This window comes from Sorghum bicolor, chromosome 5 (assembly GCF_000003195.3).
Source record: "Sorghum bicolor cultivar BTx623 chromosome 5, Sorghum_bicolor_NCBIv3, whole genome shotgun sequence".
In the NCBI taxonomy this organism is placed as follows: domain Eukaryota; kingdom Viridiplantae; phylum Streptophyta; class Magnoliopsida; order Poales; family Poaceae; genus Sorghum; species Sorghum bicolor.
In genome coordinates, this window is record NC_012874.2 from 64,052,174 (window position 1) to 64,072,586 (window position 20,413).

General features: G+C 42.1%; 1 protein-coding gene across 1 annotated transcript; it reads right to left on the bottom strand.

Moving 5' to 3' along the window:
• Window positions 6,014-8,650, bottom strand: LOC8071967 (putative serpin-Z5). Its single transcript, XM_002450966.2, has 2 exons — window positions 8,198-8,650; window positions 6,014-7,183 (listed from the first exon to the last, which is right to left on the bottom strand). Exons 1-2 carry the CDS (start codon window positions 8,648-8,650, stop codon window positions 6,281-6,283), a joined length of 1,356 nt encoding a protein of 451 aa, XP_002451011.1. The 3' UTR covers window positions 6,014-6,280.

A 20,413-nucleotide genomic window follows, 5' to 3' on the forward strand; every position in this document is an offset into this window, starting at 1 on the left:
ATTATTACTCTCATAGTCTTGTCAAATTATAAGTCATATTAAAAATCTTTGAAGTTAAAACATTTCAAGTTTGATCAAATTTAGATAATAAGATAATAACATTTATAATGTTAACTAAGTATCATTAGATTATTCATTAATTATATGTTATCATAATTTTTTTATAATTCTCTCGTATAATTATTTGTTGTCGTAATTTTTTATAATTCTCTCGTATAATGATATCGCCGTGCAAATTGGCACATACTAACTCCATTCCAAATTACGTATATGACATTTGACTTTTTTGACTCTAAATTTGTCCACTCGTCTTATTTAAAAAGTTTGTGTAAACATAGACAAATTTAAGTCATTTTTGAAGAACTTTATTAATAAACTAAGCCACAATAAAAGAAGTGATATTTTACACCAATTTTTGAATAAGACAAATGGTCTAATTTACTGTAAAAAAAAGTCAAACGTCTTATAATTTGAGATGGAGGGAGTATATCATATTAAATCATTTGTAATAAATTTTTGTCAATTTCGCTAAATGGTTTTAGTTCCAGGATCCAACTTGTGTTGCAGAACCCACGTGCAGGTCTTACGGCGCTAATTGGGACAAAGTAGACTTGAGCATTTCTTGAGATAGACCACAAAAAAAAAAATCCCAAGATTGGGCTGGGCTTGGAGCGAACCAGGCCTAGGCAGACCCTCATTATGTTGTTCTAGTGTGAAAATAATTTAATTGGATAAATCAGGTGAAGTTTAGACCGATATTTTTTTTAAGAATTGAAGGTCGATAATTTTTTTGGGGTTTGTATTTCACTTCCAGCCCCTGGGCTCGGGCCGGGACAAAAATGCTCATGTCTAGCCCAAAACAAATCCACGTGACATTGGAATTGTAATTAATAAATTTCAGTCAATTTCATTAAAAGTTTAAAGTTTTAGTTCTAGGGTCTAACTCTGACGGCTCACACATGTTTTTTTTACAACAAATCAATGTATTATTAGCACCAATATAGCTGCTAGGATGATTACATCGTTCAAGCCTTGAGATTGTAGAGCTTGTAAAAGAGTGCACTGGTGTACATGATGCTCATAAGAGCATGAAGACGTTCCAAATTTGTGTTTTGAGAGCTTGAGTCTAAGGTAGTTTGGCGCGCAAGTGCATCTGTTGAGGTATTTAGTCGCATCTTGATGAAGATCTTGGATTCCCTGCTTATTGTGTGGTTGGAGAATATTTATGTGAAATGTTTAATTCTCCACTCAGGGGGATTGGCATGATAAGCCTCATTGAGGAAGTGAACCAGATGTTCACAGTCCGACAAATAGTTTATGCTGTTAAGATTCAAACTGTCGATGATAGTTGAAGCAAAGGCAAGGCTTGCAGCCTCAGCCATGAGACAGAACTCTGATGTGGGCTCACATGTCGATCATGTGGTGCACCGAGTAGTTTCTTGATGTATTAAATCATTTTAAACAAATTTCAGTCATTTTTTAGACTAAAATTCAGTCAGTTTTAACTTGTCTGTTTTAGTTCCAAAGTCCTGCTTTTAACGTGAGTCTATATGTCCATGGTGGTCTGGTATTTCGCCAAGAAATCCACCTTGACGTGGCCTCCGTCGAGCCAGTGGAACGTGAAAGTATCTAGGCTTCTAATGAGTTTCGGTGATTAATGACAATGTTGATTTTACAGAGGCAAAGTCATTTAAGTTAGGTCATGGTAATGTTGATCGATGGACTAAATCGTTCATGCCGACTTAATGATGGAAATCGTTTCGGTTTTCAAAGGATGATTATACATCGTCAGAACTAGACTAGGTCTAAGTGCCATATGGTGAAGAAGGACACTTAGAGTAGTTTAGGACTTTGTTTTTCGTTTGACCGTACTATTAAGGGGGGCATTGAGCGGGTAGCTTGACCTAGGCAAGGTTATAGGTTTAGGTGTGGTGCACACTTGGTAAACCTAGAACTAGGCAGCTCTGAGAAAGTCATTAGATCGAGAGGAATAAACTTCGTTTTGGAAAGATCGTGTTTCGACGAAGTTTGGGTGCCTAAAGAGGCACCGGACGCCGCACCGGACGCTCTGTGAGCGAGTCCGGTGGTGCTGACTTGGGTCAGCGTGCCTGGGTGCCTAGGGTTAGGCACCGGACGCACACACCGGACTCGCCGGGGTGCGTTCGGTCCCTTACCTAGGGAAGTCTGCAAGTTGGACAGGGCACCAAACGCACGCACCGGACCCACTGGGGTGCGTCCGGTCCCGTACCCAGAGAGGGTTGCAGATCACCCTCTCACCGGACGCTGGCACCGGACCCACTGTGAGTGCGTCCGGTGTACTGTCAGAGGTAGTACAGTTAGCCGTTAATGGGGCACCGGACGCTCTGTGCAGTGCGTCCGGTGCAACATCAAGCGCGTCCGGTGCTTCCGTTTTGTGTGGAATTCGGGTGGCCGGCCCTTGGACTTGATGGGGAGTATTTATACTCCTTCACCTCGTCTATGGGAGGTCTCTTGCCCATTTGATCAGCTGAAAAAACACCTTGTGGTGCAAGAGAGAAGCAAGAACCTAAAGAGGATTGAGAATTGAGTGATTTCTTGAGTGAATCCTTCTCTAGTTGAGTTCCAAGAGTTCAAGTGTGCATCCACCACTCTCTAAAGCCTTGTTTGGGTCAAGTGAGAGTTCTTTGCTTGTTACTCTTGGTGATCGCCATCACCTAGATGGTTCGGTGGTGATTGGAGGCACGAAGACCGTCCGAAGTTCTTGTGGGTGGCTCGTGTCAAGCTTGTGAGCGGTTTTAGGCGATTCACCACGACGGAGTTCGAAGAATCAGGCTGTAGAGAGCACTTGGTCCTTGCGCGGACCAAGTGGGAGTAAGACCCTTGCGCCGGTGCTTCAACGAGGACTAGTGGGGAGTGGCGACTCTCCGATACCTCGGCAAAACATCGCCGTATTCTTTTTGCTCTCCTCCTTTACTTTCTAACATTTACTTTGAGCATTTACATTCCTAGAATTGCCATGCTAGAATAGGATTAGAATTATGTTGTAAAACTTTTTATCTGGTAGCTCTCTAGAACACACTAGGCACAAGGGGTTGAATTGGAGCTTATAGGTTACTTAAATTTTTAGAGAAGCCCAATTTACCTCCCCTCTTGGGCATCTTGATCCTTTCAGAACGTGTCCGGGGACGTGACACTACTGCAACATTAACTGACAACCTACTACAACATCCGAAGAAAACCATTGCAACACGAGAGATCTAAAGCAGATTGAAATCAACTAAAACATACTGCAGACATCTCAAAGTAGTATTACTGCAACATCAACTTAAACCTACCCCAAATCCAAAGAGAACCATTGCAACACGGCGAGATCTAAACCTTGAGAGCTCACCGAAACTCTAGCCACCTCCACATTCCTCAGATTCAGAGAGAGGAGGATCTAGAGGAGGAGCACGTCTCAGATCTAGATCCCTCTACCACCTACCTCGTCGGAGCCACCACCGTCATCCTTATCTTCGGTGTGGTGCGGAAGTCGGGGGTCGTAGGGACAATGGTGCATACATGGGGGTCACAGTGGACAAAGGACAGAGGGAGGAAGGAAGCACCGGCGAGCTAGGGCACAGCCAGCTCATGGCATGCGGCTGCCCAAAGAGCTAGCAGGAAAGCGGGCGGAGGAGCGACGCATGGAGGAGGCAGAGTGATCGAGTGCGGGAGAGAGCGAAACAGAGGCAGCGGACAGAGCGAGGCGAAGCTGTGTCAGGGGAAAGTGAAGTACGAGTAGGACAAGTGGAGGAGCGGGAGCGGAAGAGGGATAAGGCAGTCCGAGTGGAGGAGTGCGAGCCACATTCGTCCAAAGATGAAGCCACGTGCCGGACGCCTTGTTTAGATACATCCAAAGACCCAAAACTTTACAAGATTCCTCATCATATCAAATCTTGCGGCACATGCATGAAACATTAAATATAGATAAAAAAGATAACTAATTGCACATTTTATTTATAAATCACGAGACGAATCTTTTAAGCCAAGTTACTTCATGATTGGATAATGTTTGTCAAATAAAAACAAAAGTGTTACAGTGTTAAAATCCAAAAAGTTTTTGGATCTAAACAAGGCCTTACATCGTTACCGTTTCATTAATCTGTGCCATGCACGCATCCGTGAATAGCAAACCAATGTAAAATAGCCGATCTCCATTTATTAGAATAATCATTATGATCTTGCATCGGCTAGCATAACAATGGCATACTCTCAGCATCTTATCGGCTATTGACTTGTGCCTTGTTTAGATAGATGTGAAAAGATTTTGGTTTTCGCTACAGTAGCACTTTCGTTTGTTTGTGGTAAATATTGTCTAATTATGGACTAACTAGAATCAAAAAATTCGTCTTACGATTTACAGGTAAACTGTGCAATTAGTTTTTATTTTCGTCCATATTTAATGCTTCATGCATATGTCGAAAGATTCGATGTGACGGGAAATTTTGAAAACTTTTTTGTTTTCGGAGTGAACTAAACAAGGCCTTGATACCTTTGATCTTGGCTGCCATAATATTCGAACTCTGAACACCTTTCAATACTGCTTGGAGCCGGTTTTTTATGTGCTAATAATAACTCTCGGCCGATAGTCTCTGCTTCCTGCAGCCGATAGAGTTTGATCGCTACATAAAACCGCCATCGGCTTGAATGCCTGAGTTGAATTTACAAAGTGTAGCTTTGCTGAATGGTGTCAATGTTGAGGTGCTTCAGCTTAACGATGATTTGGACGTACTCCTTAACGTGTGCACTTCTCTGAGCCTTGCTACCTCAGCGTGCATGCTTTGCGGTCTGCTCGGCGAGCTCTGACTGCTCGTGGCGGCCCTGGTTATCGCCGAGGAAGTCTGAGGTGGCAGTGGCCTGGACAAATTCTCGATATTCCATAAGTTTGTGTTTAACTTTGTGTCTGGTTTTATCTGTTTCGTTTTCGTATTCAAATATAGAAGTAGAGAACGGTAGAGGAGTTTTCTGACTGTTTTTATCCAGCACGAACTGATTTTTTTTAATGTACTATCAACTAGTATAGTAGTTGACAGGAAGAAATCCATGCTTCTTGTTGATTCCATATCATTTGCTCAAAAGAATTTGAAAAGGAAGGGAATACTTCTGCTGCCCACTATCCGATAAAACCGTCAAATAATTAATTATGATAATTAAGTGTTCTTTTACTTCTTAGTCTTGCAATTAAATGTTCTTGTGCAGGTTGATGGTTACAACTAGGGTTGCTTCGCTATATCTGGAGGAGACAATGGTGCTAACATAGTACAATAATATTGAACTGAATGACTAGCTAGGAAGTACATAGCCATATTTGATCCACATTAAAGGTGTTTGGTTGGAGGTGTTAAAGTTTACTCCCTCCGTCCTAGTATATAAGGCGTAACCAGACTAAAAACGCATTTAATTCTCTTTCTCAGCACTAGTACTACTGCATTAATGTCTGTGAGAGGGCATGCCTTGTATTGTGGGACATAGTATATTAAGGCCGTGTTTAGTTCCTTGTGGGAAAAATTTTACAACACTGTAGTATTTTTGTTTGTTTGTAGTAATTATTGTCCAACCATAGACTAACTAGGCTCAAAAGATTCATCTCATAAATTTCGACCAAACTGTGTAATAGTTTTTATTTTCATCTAAATTTATTACTTCATGCATGTGTCTAAAGATTCGATGTGACAGAGAATCTTGAAAAATTTTATATTTTTGGGTGGAAGTAAACAAGGCCCAAAAAGTGGTTACGCCTTATATATTAGGACAGAGGGAGTAACAGGTACTGTAGCTTTTTCGTTTTATTTGACAATTAGTGTCCAATCATGGTATAATTAGTCTCAAAAGATTAATCTTGTAAATTATCTCTAACTGTGTTTTTAGTTTCGCAAATAATCTATATTTAGAACTTTATGCATGTGTCCAAAAATTTGATGTGACAGAAGTTAAACTTTCCTTTACTGTTGCAAACCAAACTAGGCCTTAACCTCCTGCACCAGGCGTGCTTATATAAGCATTAACATACGACTCTGACCCTGCTAGCAACGAGAAACAGACAGTCGACCTCGGAGCAAGCACAGCGGCTTATTGTCACCTCACCAGAAAAAGGATGAGTAATGAAAACCACTGATTTGCAGGACAGGGCAGCAACAATAGGATGAGCAACAACTATAACGAGTGTGCTGACCTGCCAGTATATATATGCGAGTAGTAGTGTCATTGCAGAAATATGCGAGTAGAGTAGTGTAGGCTGGACTGAGTTTATATCTGAAACCGATCATTTGGTCGGGTCAAGGACGTGCCCTGCGAACACGATCACCCCGGACCGCTCCTCCATGATGAAGAAGGTGAAGGGATGGTCGGCGTTGAACTCCACAAGGTCAGGCGGTGGCCCGCCGCCGCCACGCAGGTGCACGGTGACCGCGGCCGCCTCGGTTCCCACCTCGTTCACCTTGACCACGGCCGTGTGCGCAACCTTGGACAGGAACGTCGGCCGCCGTGCAGCGCCAGCGCCGTCGACTACCTCGTCGTCCCCCTTGCACATGCCACGCAGGTCGGCGGCCTCCGGCGAGAATGGCAGCGAGAGACCCAGCCGACGGAGGTCGCCCTTGAGGTCTCCCCAGCTGAAGGTGATCGCGAACTTGGGCAGCTCCATCACGACAGGCCTCTCCTTCATCTCGGCCAAGATGCCGTACAGGAATGACGGCGACGCGGTGACCAAGTCCACCATGGTCGAGAGCCCGTCGCGCGCGTCCGGGAGGAAGAACAACATGGAGTACTGCGTGCCCTCGTTGGCCTCCGTCGACGGCGCCGTGGCCTTGGACTTTCCGGCGACCTGCTGCCCGCGGCGGCGCTTGAGCTGACAGCTACCAGTACCGGCGGCGCCGCGCTCGTAAGGGAGCTTTAGGACCTTGAACCCATCCATGCAGGCGACGTCGAGCGACCAGATGCCGCTCCTCATGAACTCGGCCTCGGCGAGGCCTCCGTCGAGACGGTGGAACGTGCCCCAGTTTGTGGCGTAGGGGTTGAACGGCTCCAGCCACGCGCCCTTGAAGTAGACGGCGTTGGCGAGCACGAGGTCGGTGTTGGCGTCGATGTCGCCGGTGGAGATGATGGAGTTGATGAGGTTGTCCGTCGCCTTCTTCACCCATGAGTTGATCATCTCCACAGCGGCTTCGGGCTTCACGTACGTACGTACCATATATATACATCAATCATGTGCTATTAGTGAAAAACTTGCGTGGATTAGCGATTGAAAATCTAGTATGACAAAGAGCATCTCCAAGAATTTCCAAAACCACTTCAAATCTTGAGTTTTTTTTTACAATATTAAAAAACATCTCCAAGCAACTTCTTGTGTCAACTCCCAATCTTTTTACATTTAGAAAAATCGACCCAATCGCACGGAAAAGCACACAAGTATCCAACATATAGATCTCGAGGTGGAAAGACATGTGGAAGAAATGAAAGGACATGATTTCCAATATAAATGAATCAGAGAGAAAAAGGTATAGAAGTGACGGTGATATGGAAGTAGTCCAAGATTCCTAATATAAAATTACCTTCTAGAGTGAGATATTGTAAATGATTAAAAGATTCCTAATGGAAACATTTTGGAGTGAGAGATTGAAAATGATTGCAAGAGCGCTAATGCAAAAATTAGCCATATTGAAAATGATTCCAGAAAGCTATCAAATATACAACCTGCTTAGTTGAGTGAATTAGAAAACTCATTCATTTAGCAATTTTTTCTAGAACCATTGGAACAATATTTGTAAACGATGGCTGCAATTTTCTCCATCTTACCCCGTCCTAATAGAATGAGAAATCAGGCGCCAATCTAATCTACATCCATTCAGCATCTATCTACAAGTAACAAAGCAAGAGAGAGATCGTTTTAAAGTGTAGAAAAGGTAGCTCTCTCTCTTTTGCGACACATGCCACATAACAAACAAAGGCAACTACTCTAATCTATGAAGGCCTCCAAAAATCTTCAAAAATCCTCGTCACATCGAATTTTACGGCACATGCATGAAGCATTAAATATAGATAAAAAAGATAGCTAATTGTGTAGTTTATCTATAATTTACAAGACGAATCTTTTGAGCCTAGTTAGTCTATAATTGAACACTAATTGTTAAATAAAAATAAGTAGCGAAATCCAAAAGTTTTGCCCAACTGAACAAGGCCTTACCTCCTCGGTGAAGCTCACGGTTCTGGCCTCTGACTTGTAGGCCTCGGCGGCGACGTCGCGGAACGCCTCTGTGAGCCCGCCGCGGGCGGCGTCCACCCAGACGCCTCCGCCGAAGAGCACGCGCGGCCCGCCGGCGTCGGATCGGTCGGCGAGGACGCGGTCCGCGACGCGGCGGCCGAAGTCGGCGAGCTCCTCGGCCGACGGCGCGCCGAGGAAGGCGAGCAGCTGCGCCAGCGTGGCGCCGCGCGCGCCCGCGGCCGTCAGCGCCAGCGCCGCGTGCACGGACACCGGCGAGAACGCGACGTTGTTGTTGTTGGCGGCGGCGGCGGATGCGGTTGCGGAGTACCCAGCACCACCACCACCAGGAGGTGGCGGCGCGAGGTGCTTGGCCAGGCGGAGCGCGAGGGCCGTCTGCCCGTCCCGGGCGGCGATTGCGGCGTCGGCGGCGGCCATGATGGTCGTTGGCGGCGTAATGGGAGACGAGGAGTCGTGGCGTTTGACGTGACCTTGCGACGTGTGCCATAGATGCGGTCAATATATAAAAGTGGGTTATTACGTGCAGTTTTTAATTCTGAGATGTGGGATATATAGATATTTGGATATATGCCACTGCCACACGTTCGGGCATTAGCACCGGTCGTGATGGGCCTGTTGCCCCGGTTCTCGAGCCGGTGCTGCCCTTCCGGGACTAAAGGCCCACCCTTTAGTCCAGGTTCGGCCAACCGAGGCTAAAGCCCCCCTTTAACACCGGTTGGTAATACCAACCGGTGTTAAAGGGTCCTGCCAGGGCTGCCACGTTGCAGGACCCTTGAACACCAGTTGGTATTACCAACCGGTGTTAAAGGGTTTCTTTTTCTTTTTTTTGGTTCACTTCTTCGGTTCTGTTTATTGTTTATATATAATATATAATAATAGGTTTTTCAATACATGTTTTTCTGATACAATAATATATTTATATTACACGCATATTAAGCATATATAAATGAAAATTATAGGCTTAGCTTAATAATTAAGCTTTGCCTATAATAAAATGAATAGACCACATCAAAAATTAAATAGATATGTAAAAAGCTTTATATATATATAGTTTTATATGTACAAAATTCGTAACACATATATACATAGAGTTTTTTCTCCCAATGTCTACAAACGATACAAATGATCATCGTTGTTTGGAATAAGAGTTTCGTTGCCGTTGAAGTGAAACTCGCCGTTTGGATTGATCACTTGGTCCCGGAGAAATCCTGCTATCGTCTCTTGGATAGCTTTGATTCGGTCTTGTTGTAGGACCTTTTCCCTCAGCCATTCCGTCTTTAATTTGAAATAAATAAAAAAGGTATTAGTTATCTAAGTTATTCAATATAATTCAGGAGATAATGAAAAGAGACATGTAACGTACTCTGAGCGTCTCTGTGGGTGTTTGATTGACTTGTGCCATCATGAATTTGCACACGTAATATGCACATAGATTGTTCCCCCCTTCTTATCTTAAACACCACTGTACGATATATATATAAAAATATTCACGACCACGACAATAAGAAGGCTAAAAGTTAGCGAAAGTTTGTTAGCTAGTAGAACTTACTTGTGGATGTATTATGTTAAGCGGCGCTTTACATCCACTGAGATGTTCACGGTCAATGAATCTTTCCCAAACCCTATACACAGCCATTGTGGATCCTGAACTAATAATTACAGAGTCATATTATGATATTTTTGTAGCTGAGATCGACATTACGTACCTTTGAATAATATTTACCATTTGTTGATAATTTTCTTGTGGTTTTCTCATTGAGTCAAAGATTATCAACCGGTTCTTGGAAATTTCAATGACCATGAGTATCCAGTGAAAGCTGTTTACACACATATGTATAGTCAGTCCTATAATGTAAAATAAAATATGCATGCACTTAATAACTATATAACTCACTCGAAGTTGAAGGGGAAGAGTATTTTTTGTTTTTCTTTTTGGTTCACAAAGAACCTCATAAGATTGGTGCAGACTTTTGTCTCATGATCTGCTGTCCACACTGCCTGCGGAGCCTTGAAAACAATATAAGGGTCAACGAACCCAATACTATTGTCATTTTTCATTCTGAGCTCTCTCATTTGGTGCCTGCATATATACATACAAATCCTAAGTGTGTAAGGATTATATACATGTAATTAAAGAAGTTAGAAGTATAATAAAAAGAAAAAAAATACTTACAGACAAAAGTAGCTGACAAGAGATTTGTCAAGAGCGTCGAGGTGGCATAATTGGTGCAATTCTTCGAACTCCACGTATATGAGGTCATCTCCACGGAAGTAGTGATGTTGTCTAATACGAACAGAAATCCAATTATCTCCCCTTTTAGACGCCTCAATGCACCATTTGTTTATTGCAAACATTTGTGTGCCGAGCTCGTGTAAACGCTTAGGGTGGAATAGACTCCTACCCGGTTCATATCTTGCCCTCCATTGATCAACTACCTCGGCTTTTTTAAATGTTTGGCATCCAAGAATGGCGGCAATTTTTTCTATATTTAAACCGCTCTGTCCAAAGTAACGCTCAAGCGAGTCTAGCTCAGACAACGCTAAGGATTTCTTTGGCATCAAGTCTTCATTTGAGCCGTATTGATTTGGCACAATCAAAGGGGGCACCGGTTTTGATACTTCTCCGAGCTGTGGGACCCCCTTTCCTACTCTCTTCTTAGTAGGCTGTGAAGACTTGACCAGAGACCGCTCATAGTCCGAAAGTGCTGGCTTTTTCTGAGCTTCGCGTTGCTTCTTTTGATGGTCCGCCACCTTCTGCCTCAGTTCTGATGGCTTCACATAAAAGTACGGCTTTTCTGGGTTAAGCCATTTTTTTCTATCCTCCTTTATTTTATCAAAAAATTGTTGGACCTCAGCTTTGGATGTAGCAATTACCTCCTCTTCACTCTTTTCGTAAGGTAATTTTTCTGGCGTCTTAGCTCTCTTTGCTGAGGCAGCCTTCTTTGGAGGTGGGACTGATGACTTCGGTCCTTCTTGGGCGGACCGCTTCTTACTACCTCGCTTTGGAGGCGAGGGGACCGACCGTGCACTCTTTGGAGAGGGCGGTGCAGGCGGTGGAGGTGGTGGGGCCGATCTTTTTGGCGTTGGAGAACGCGGTGGAGGAGTTGGAGACCTCGGTGGAGGAGTTGGAGACCTCGGTGGAGACCGTGGTGGAGGCGGTGGCGGGGTCGGTGTGGCCACCGCAGGTGTTGGAGGAGATCCAGCATTGTCACCGCCCGCAGCACTATGATGCGCTGGGGAGAGAACTGGACTTAGGTTGGAGGAGTCCCTGCAAAGAAAACAATTACAAGTTTTGTGAGCAAACTTTTTTTTAATTTCAATACATAATAAATAATATAAGAAGTAAAATCACACACAAACCTATGCTGAGGAATAATTATGAAGCGCTTGCGCCAACAAATAAATGTCTTCTCAGCTTCACCTAAGGTCTTCTCTCCGTCTCCCCCTTCTATGTCTAGTGGCACATTGCCACAACCTTTCTCAACCCTATCAACCGAGATGCTAGCATATCCACCAGGTACTGGTCGATTATGGATTCTTGGAGTTCTCGTTCGGTCGATAGGGTTGACAACAGCGATAGCCACCTTTTTGGTGGCATTCCCATCTGGTACATGCAGCTCACAGGTAGTAAAAGCCTCTGTGACATCATCCACGAGGAAGTGTAGCTTCGTGTCATCCTGAATGGTTGGTACTTCCGTGGATGCGCAGCTGCTTTTCAACTGGCCTGGGGGGCTAACATTGACCTCAGGCTGTGATGTACCTTGCCCTTTCGTCATTTGACTAAGTGCTGCTTGCACTTGCCTTTGAATCTCTGCCTGCATCCATTCTTCACGAGCTTTCTCGCGCTCTTGTGACTGCAGAACAAAAGCTTCCAGGCGGCGGATCCGCTCTGCCTCCTCATCCTTCTTTCTCTGACGGCTTCTGTAGGTATCTTGATCGGCTTGGAATGATTGCAGCCACGGAACTGCCCCATAGCCTCTCGTACGCCCACCGTGCTCAGGATTTTCAAGCGCATAGGTGAGTTCATCCTTCTCCCTGTTAGGCCTGAACTCACCAGACTGAACCGCCTCTCGTGCACGGACTAGTCTCTCTGCTGCTCTAGAGATTTCTTGGCCCCAAACTAGCGCCCCGGTGTCTGGGTCCACGCTTCCCCCATGACCGTAGAACCAATGCTTGGAGCGCTCGCTCCAATTCTTTGCTATTGTCTCGGGTGTGACCCCCCTAGCAAGCATCTCCTGTTCTATTCGGTCCCACTTGGGAACAGCACTCTTATAACCACCTGATCCCATATGATGGTGGTATGTCTTTTTACTGGCATTCTCTTTGTTTCTATTGGCTCGTTCCTCGCCCTCTTCTGATGTTTTGTACTGCACAAAGTCATCCCAGAAGGCCCTCAGCTTTACATAATGCTTGAGGTTGAAATTTGGAGTCTCGTTTTTCTTGACATATTTATTGTACAAAGACTTCTTCCAATTCTGGAAGAGTACTGCCATCTTCTTCATAGTCCAGTCATAAATTCGGACCTTCAACTCTTCATCGTTGGTGTCGAAGGTGAAAACGTCTGTGACGGCTTTCCAAACTAACTCCTTGTCACGATCAGAGACAAAATTGATCTCAGGAGCACCTCGCTTCTCTCTCCATTCACGAGCACTGATCGGTATTTGATCTCTCACAAGATATCCAGAGTGACTAACATATTTATTTGCATGCTCACCAAGTGGTCTGCCTGTAGCTATCTCAAACTCAGAGATTACATAGCGGCCCTCCAACGGCTTCTTTGGCCCTCGTGGAGGTACGCTTCTCCCTGTAGAGGTCGATCCAGAAGGCTACACGTAAATATAGAAACAAAAATACTAAATTAATAACCAAGTAATAAGTCTAAAACCTAATGTAAGAGATGCATTAATTATATATGTTTACATTTACATACCTCGCCAGTATTTTCTTCTTGTTGCACGACAAGTTGTTGCTCAGGGGCATTGCCCTCTTGTTGCTCAGGGGCATTGCCCTCTTGTTGCTCAGTACGATTGCCTTGCATGATCTCGTGGTAATCAACAAAGTACTGACTACCGTCGTCGATCATATTTTGAATGGCATCTTCCATATAATCAGGATCATCATGAGGACGGTCAGCCATTTCTATGTCTGCAACCATACATATATATATATTCTATATAAGATAAGAAATACACTAGAATAATATACTAAAAAACAATACTAGAATAATAGTACAAATGAAAGTGCTGGAGTTCTCCAAAAATAATACTAGAATCTTAAGCCTAGTAATACACTAGAATAATATACTAAAAGAATAATACTAGAATAATAGTACAAACAATAATATATACAAAACACTAGAAAATAAAATATAATACAAGAATAATACAAGAATAATAGTACAAACAATAATATATACAACACACTAGAAAATAAAATATGATACAAGAATAATACAAGAATAATATACTACAAATATATACTAAAAATACTACAAGAATATATATTACAAGAATACTAAAAAAATAATGAAAGTGTTGGAGTGCTCTAAAAAATAATACTAGAATCTTAAGCCTAGTAATACACTAGAATAATATACTAAAAGAATAATACTAGAATAATAGTACAAACAATAATATATACAAAACACTAGAAAATAAAATAGATATTAGAGACTTATATACTACTAGTACTACTACAAATGAAAGTGCTGGAGTTCTCCAAAAATAATACTAGAATCTTAAGCCTAGTAATACACTAGAATAATATACTAAAAGAATAATACTAGAATAATAGTACAAACAATAATATATACAAAACACTAGAAAATAAAATATAATACAAGAATAATACAAGAATAATAATACTACAAATAATATACTAAAAAAATAATACTACAAAATAATACAAGATTAATATATACTACACTTATACTAATGTACTAAAAACTATTACTAGAATAATATACTAACATCATGCATTATTTTTTAGTGTATATATATATACTTAATATAAATACTAGCTAGCATTCAATAATTATTATTTTTGTGTAAAAATATATAGAAATCATTAAAATTGCAAAGTGATTGGCATATAATTCATAACATTTATTTATTTTATATATATAAACTGCAGTGGAGTATTTATTATATATATATATGTATATATCGATCTCGGTTTTGGATTATACATGGCGTGTGTGCAGTGGACGCGCGGGGCCGGGCGTGGAGATCGAGGCGTAGATGGCGGCGCTGGTGGCCGGAGCTGGCCGCGGCGGCGCTGGAGACGGCGGCGCTGGAGATCGGCGAGGTCGCGCGCGGGCAGATGAACGGGCGGCGGCGCTGGATACGACGAACTCGACGAAGACGAAGATGAACTGCTCAGATCCAGTGCGCCCATGACTTAAATAGAGGCGGACCCTTTAGCACCGGTCTGTGGCTGGAACCGGTGCTAAAGGGCCTTTAACACCGGCTGGTGTTACACGCCGGTGTTAAAGGGTCCCCCTTTAACACCGGCACGTAACACCAACCGGTGTTAAAGGGTCTCTTTAGCACCGGTTCCACCCACAGACCGGTGCTAAAGGGTCCAGCGCGCGCTAGGGCGGGCTCCTGACCCTTTAGCACCGGTTCCCACTATAGGCCGGTGCTAAAGGCCCATTTTTTTAGTTTAGGGTTTTTCATTTGTTTTATATATACAGTTTATATTATAAATTGTATAGTAAATTAAATATTTTGCATAATGTTTTTTAAACAGTGACATATATTGTAATTTGTTTAAATGTACACATGAAAATTTTTAAACTTAAATATCTTATTGTATTTTTATAATTTGCAATGATTTTGTAAGAAATGTTTAGTATTTTGTTAATGCAAAAATATATTATTCCAATAAATTTACAAAAACTATATCCAATGAACTGGAAATTTATTTTCACATCATATTGACGTAAAACTTTTTATTTTTGTTATTTATTACTAGGAATGCTAGTTGGGTATAATTTTCATCAAATAAAAAATCATATAAAAATATATATCTTGATGAACACACCCTTTGACCGAACCCTAGATTGTCCCAAATGGAAAAGTCATGAATACAAAGATTGCTACACTCATCAAGTTCTACATTTTGTCTAATGGTCAACTTTTCATTTGAAAAAGTTTGAACCACTGAATTTTGAATTTTCATAGAACTCATAGCCACGCAGCGGTTTCGGAACCCTAGATGGTCTCGAATGGAAAAGTCATGAATACCAATATTGTTCTACTCATCAAAATCTATATTTCATATATAGAACATTTTTGCATTTGACAAAGTTTTGGGAAGGTGTAGTTGAAAATCCACAATTGACACATATAGTTTCATATAGTTTGTGTGAGATTCAAGAATTGGTGGGTATTGTTAACTTAGAGTTTCTCAAATGGAAAAGGTGTGTATATAAAAAGTTTAGATCTTGATGATATCTAACAACTTGGTATTCAAAAGTTTTTCATTTGAAGTAATTTAGTTTGTCATTTGACCAAGTTTGACCAAAACCCGTCTTGGATTTTATAGAAATGTAATTAAGATTGGCTCAAAATTATCCAAATAGAAAAATGGACAATATATAAAATATAGATCTTGATGATCTCTAACAACTTTGTATTCAAACTTTTTTCATTTGAAGTCATCAAATGGGCCATTTGACCAAGTTTGACCAAAGTCAAAGCATTGGTTTTTACAAACACACCCTTTGACCGAACCCTAGATTGTCCCAAATGGAAAAGTCATGAATGCAAAGATTGCTACACTCATCAAGTTCTACATTTTGTCTAATGGTCAACTTTTCATTTGTAAAAGTTTGAACCACTGAATTTTGAATTTTCATAGAACTCATAGCCACGCAGCGGTTTCGGAACCCTAGATTGTCTCGAATGGAAAAGTCATGAATACCAATATTGTTCCACTCATCAAAATCTACATTTCATATATAGACCATTTTTGAATTTGACAAAGTTTTGGGAAGGTGTAGTTGAAAATCCACAATTGACACATATAGTTTCATATAGTTTGTGTGAGATTCAAGAATTGGTGGGTATTGTTAACTTAGACTTTCTCAAATGGAAGAGGTGTGTATATAAAAATTTTAGATCTTGATGATATCTAACAACTTGGTATTCAAAAGTTTTTGCATTTGATGATCTCTAATAATTGGAAAAGTCATGAATACAAAGTCATGAATACAAAGTTTGTTACACACATCAAAATTCACAATTCTCAAATATAGTTTCATACAAAGTCAAGCCGACACAACAGTGAACTTCTTCTTGACGTATGACCCTTGGTTATGATCCTGCTGTAACCATGGAGTATCCTCATTGTTTAACAGAATGCTTGGGTCTTTGTTGACTAGGAAGGGCGGAATTCGATCATCCCTTTCGTAATCGCCTGACATGTCTGACTTGTCCTCAATTCCGACAATGTTTCTTTTCCCAGAAAGGACAATGTGGCGCTTTGGCTCATTGATGATTGAGTGGTCATCATTTTTTCCTCTCTTTGGTTTCGTAGACATATCTTTGACATAGAACACCTGACTCACATCTGCAGCAAGGACGAATGGTTCGTCTTTGAACCCACTATTGTTAAGGTCCACGGTTGTCATCCCATACTCCTTGTCGACTGTTACCCCACCTCCGATCATCTTCACCCATTGGCACCGGAACAAAAGAACTTTAAAATTAGCTGCATAGACTAGTTCCCATATGTCTTCTATGCGTCCATAATATGTTTGTCTGTTCCCATTTGGATCCGTGGCATCCACGCGTACACCACTATTTTGGTTGGTGCTCCTTTTATCTTAGCCAACTGTGTAAAATGTGTTACCATTTATCTCGTACCCTTTGTATGTGAGGACATGTCATGATGGTTGCCTGGCCAACAAATAAAGTTGCTCATCAATGTTTTCATCACCTTGACATTTTTTGCGCAACCAATCGCCAAAAGTTTCCATGTGCTGACGCATTATCCAAGCTTCATTCTTCCCGGGCCACTGGGACCGTAGGAAATCTTTGTGTACCTCAACATATGGTTCCACCAATGAGGAGTTCTGGAGAACTGTGTAGTGTGCTTTATTGAAGTAATCGTCTCTCGTACCAATATATGTTTTCTTCCCAAGTGTTCCCTTTCCGCTGAGTCTGCCCTCGTGTCGAGATTCAGGAATGCCAATTGGGTCAAGGTCTGGAATAAAGTCAACACAGAACTCTATGACCTCCTCTGTTCCATAGCCCTTGGCAATGCTTCCTTCTGGCCGGGAACGACTATGGACATATTTCTTTAGGACACCCATGAATCTCTCGAAGGGGAACATGTTGTGTAGGAACACAGGACCGAGAATACGAATCTCTTTGACCAGATGAACTAGGAGGTGTGTCATGATATCGAAGAAGGATGGAGGGAACACCAACTCAAAGCTGACGAGACATTGAACGACATCATTTTGCAGAGTAGCTAGTTGCTCTGGATTGATTGCCTTCTGAGAAATTGCATTGAGGAATGCACATAGCTTTACGGTGGCTAGACGTACGTGTGGAGGTAGAATTCCTCTTAAAACGACCGGCAGCAATTGCGTCATTAGAACGTGACAGTCATGGGACTTCAAGTTCAGGAATTTCTTCTCTGGCACATTAATTATTCCCTTGATATTGGAGGAGAATCCAGATGGGACCTTGATGCTGCTAAGACATTCAAACATGCTTTCCTTCTCTTCTTTGCTCAGAGTGTAGCTAGCAGGGCTTAAGTAATGACGTCCATCATCTGTCTTTTCTGGATGAAGGTTGTCTCGTTCTTTCATGCGCTGCAAGTCTTGTCGTGCTTCAAGTGAATCCTTAGACTTCCCGTAGACACCCATGAATCCGAGCAAGTTCACACAAAGATTCTTTGTCAGGTGCATCTCGTCGATCGCGTTGCGGACCTCTAGGACATTCCAGTAAGGTAGCTCCCAAAATATGGATTTCTTCTTCCACATGGGTACGTGTCCCTTAGCATCCTTGGGAATAGGTTCGCTGCCTCGTCCCTTTCCAAATACCACTTTTATATCCTTGACCATTTCGAGTACATCATCCCCGGTTCGATTGAGAGGTTTGGTCCGGTGGTCTGCCTTGCCTTTAAAATGCTTGCCTTTCTTTCGTACTGGGTGGTTCACAGGAAGAAACCGACGGTGGCCAAGGTACACGACCTTTCGACATTTTTTCAAAAATACACAGTCAAGGTCTTCATAACAATGTGTGCATGCATTATATCCCTTGTTTGACTGGCCTGAAAGATTACTCAGAGCTGGCCAATCATTGATTGTTACAAACAGCAATGCTCGCAGGTCAAAGTGCTCTTGTTTGTACTCATCCCACACGCAAACTCCTGGTTTGCTCCATAAAAGTTGAAGTTCCTCAACTAATGGCCTTAGGTAGACATCTATGTCATTGCCAGGTTGCTTCGGTCCTTGGATAAGCACCGGCATCATAATAAACTTCCACTTCATACATAGCCATGGAGGAAGGTTGTAGATACATAGAGTAACTGGCCAAGTGCTGTGACTACTGCTCTGCTCACCGAAAGGATTCATACCATCTGTACTTAAGGCGAACCGCAAGTTTCTAGCATCATCTGCAAAATCTGGGAATTCTCTGTCTATCGCTCTCCACTGGGATCCATCGGCAGGGTGTCTCAGCATATTGTCTATCTTACGGTCTTCTTTATGCCACCGCAACAACTTTGCATTTTCCTTATTTCTGAACAGACGTTTTAATCGTGGTATTATAGGAGCATACCACATAACCTTGGCTGGAATTTTCTTCCTACGACGTTCTTCACCCTCAACATCGCCAGGATCATCTCGTCTAATCTTATACCGTGATGCCTTACATACTGGACATGCATCCAAATTCTCGTATTCCTCCCCACGGTAGAGGATGCAGTCATTAGGACATGTGTGTATCTTCTGGATTTCTAATCCCAAAGGACAGACAACCTGTTTTGCTTCATACGTAGTGGTGGGCAATTCGTTGCCTTTCGGAAGTATCTTTTTTATGATCTTCAATAACTGTCCAAATGCCTTGTCAGATGTACCATTTTTTGCCTTTCATTGCAGCAATTCTAGTGTGGTACCCAGCTTTTTTTGCCCCTCTTCAGCGGTGGGATATAGCGATTTCCTGTGGTCCTCTAGCATGCGCTCGAACTTGGCTTTCTCTTTATCACTTTCACATTCTCTTTGTGCATCACGGATGGCATCACCAAAAGCATCATCGCCCCGATCATCTTCTGCCGCCACCTCTTCTTCATTATCTCCCCCCATTGCAACATCATTGAAGCCACCGTACTGAGCAATAATATTGGCATGGTCCAATTCTTCTTCTTCTTCTTCTTCACCTTCATCCATTATAATCCCGCTTTCTCCATGTTTGGTCCAATAAATGTAGTTTGGTACGAAATCTGACTTTAATAAGTGTGAATGAAGAGTTCTTGAGTTAGAATATTCCGTCAAATTCTTGCATACGGCACATGGACAACACATGAAACCGTCCCTCTTATTTGACTCGGCCACACTTAAGAAATAGTGCACGCCATTAATGAACTCTTCGGAGCGCCGATCGGCATTATACATCCAATTACGTGTTACCATCTGCATTAAATATAACATATATATTATGAAAAAAATGCACACATATAGTTTCTCATCTTATTGCACAACATGTCTAAGATACATAATTGATTAATTTAGGAAAGCTTGGCTACAACAAATACAATCGGAACTAGCACTAAAAAATCAAAAATAAAATGCACTTAAGCAACATAATTAGTTCGCGTCCGATCCTAACTATAATAGATAGATCATTCGCTTGATCAACATCATTGAACTCCTTTCGTCGGCTCACTGCCTCACCACCTTCAGCCTCAACCACCTGTGCAAAAGATTTTTTAATGTGTTCAATGTATTCTTCCTCCCAGTACCAACCTGTACATCCGTCGGTACCGTCCCACTGAAATTAAAAGAGAGAATCAAAAGTTTAATTAATATCATTTAAAAAAATATGCACATATATAAGCAAATGTCTGGAAATAACTCACATTACGATCTGGACACTTGTAGAATATACGATCCTTGTTTACTCCCTCTTTCGACACTTTGTACTCCATCAAAATCTTCTGCCCACA

What these genes read in the sequence shown, in the direction of transcription:
- LOC8071967 (XM_002450966.2), bottom strand. Translation starts at nt 8,650, where the DNA reads ATGGCCGCCGCCGACGCCGCAATCGCCGCCCGGGACGGGCAGACGGCC. An exon ending in CCGTGAGCTTCACCGAGGAG is followed by an intron (nt 7,184 to 8,197) that starts GTAAGGCCTTGT and finishes ACGTACGTGAAG; the next exon opens with CCCGAAGCCGCTGTGGAGAT.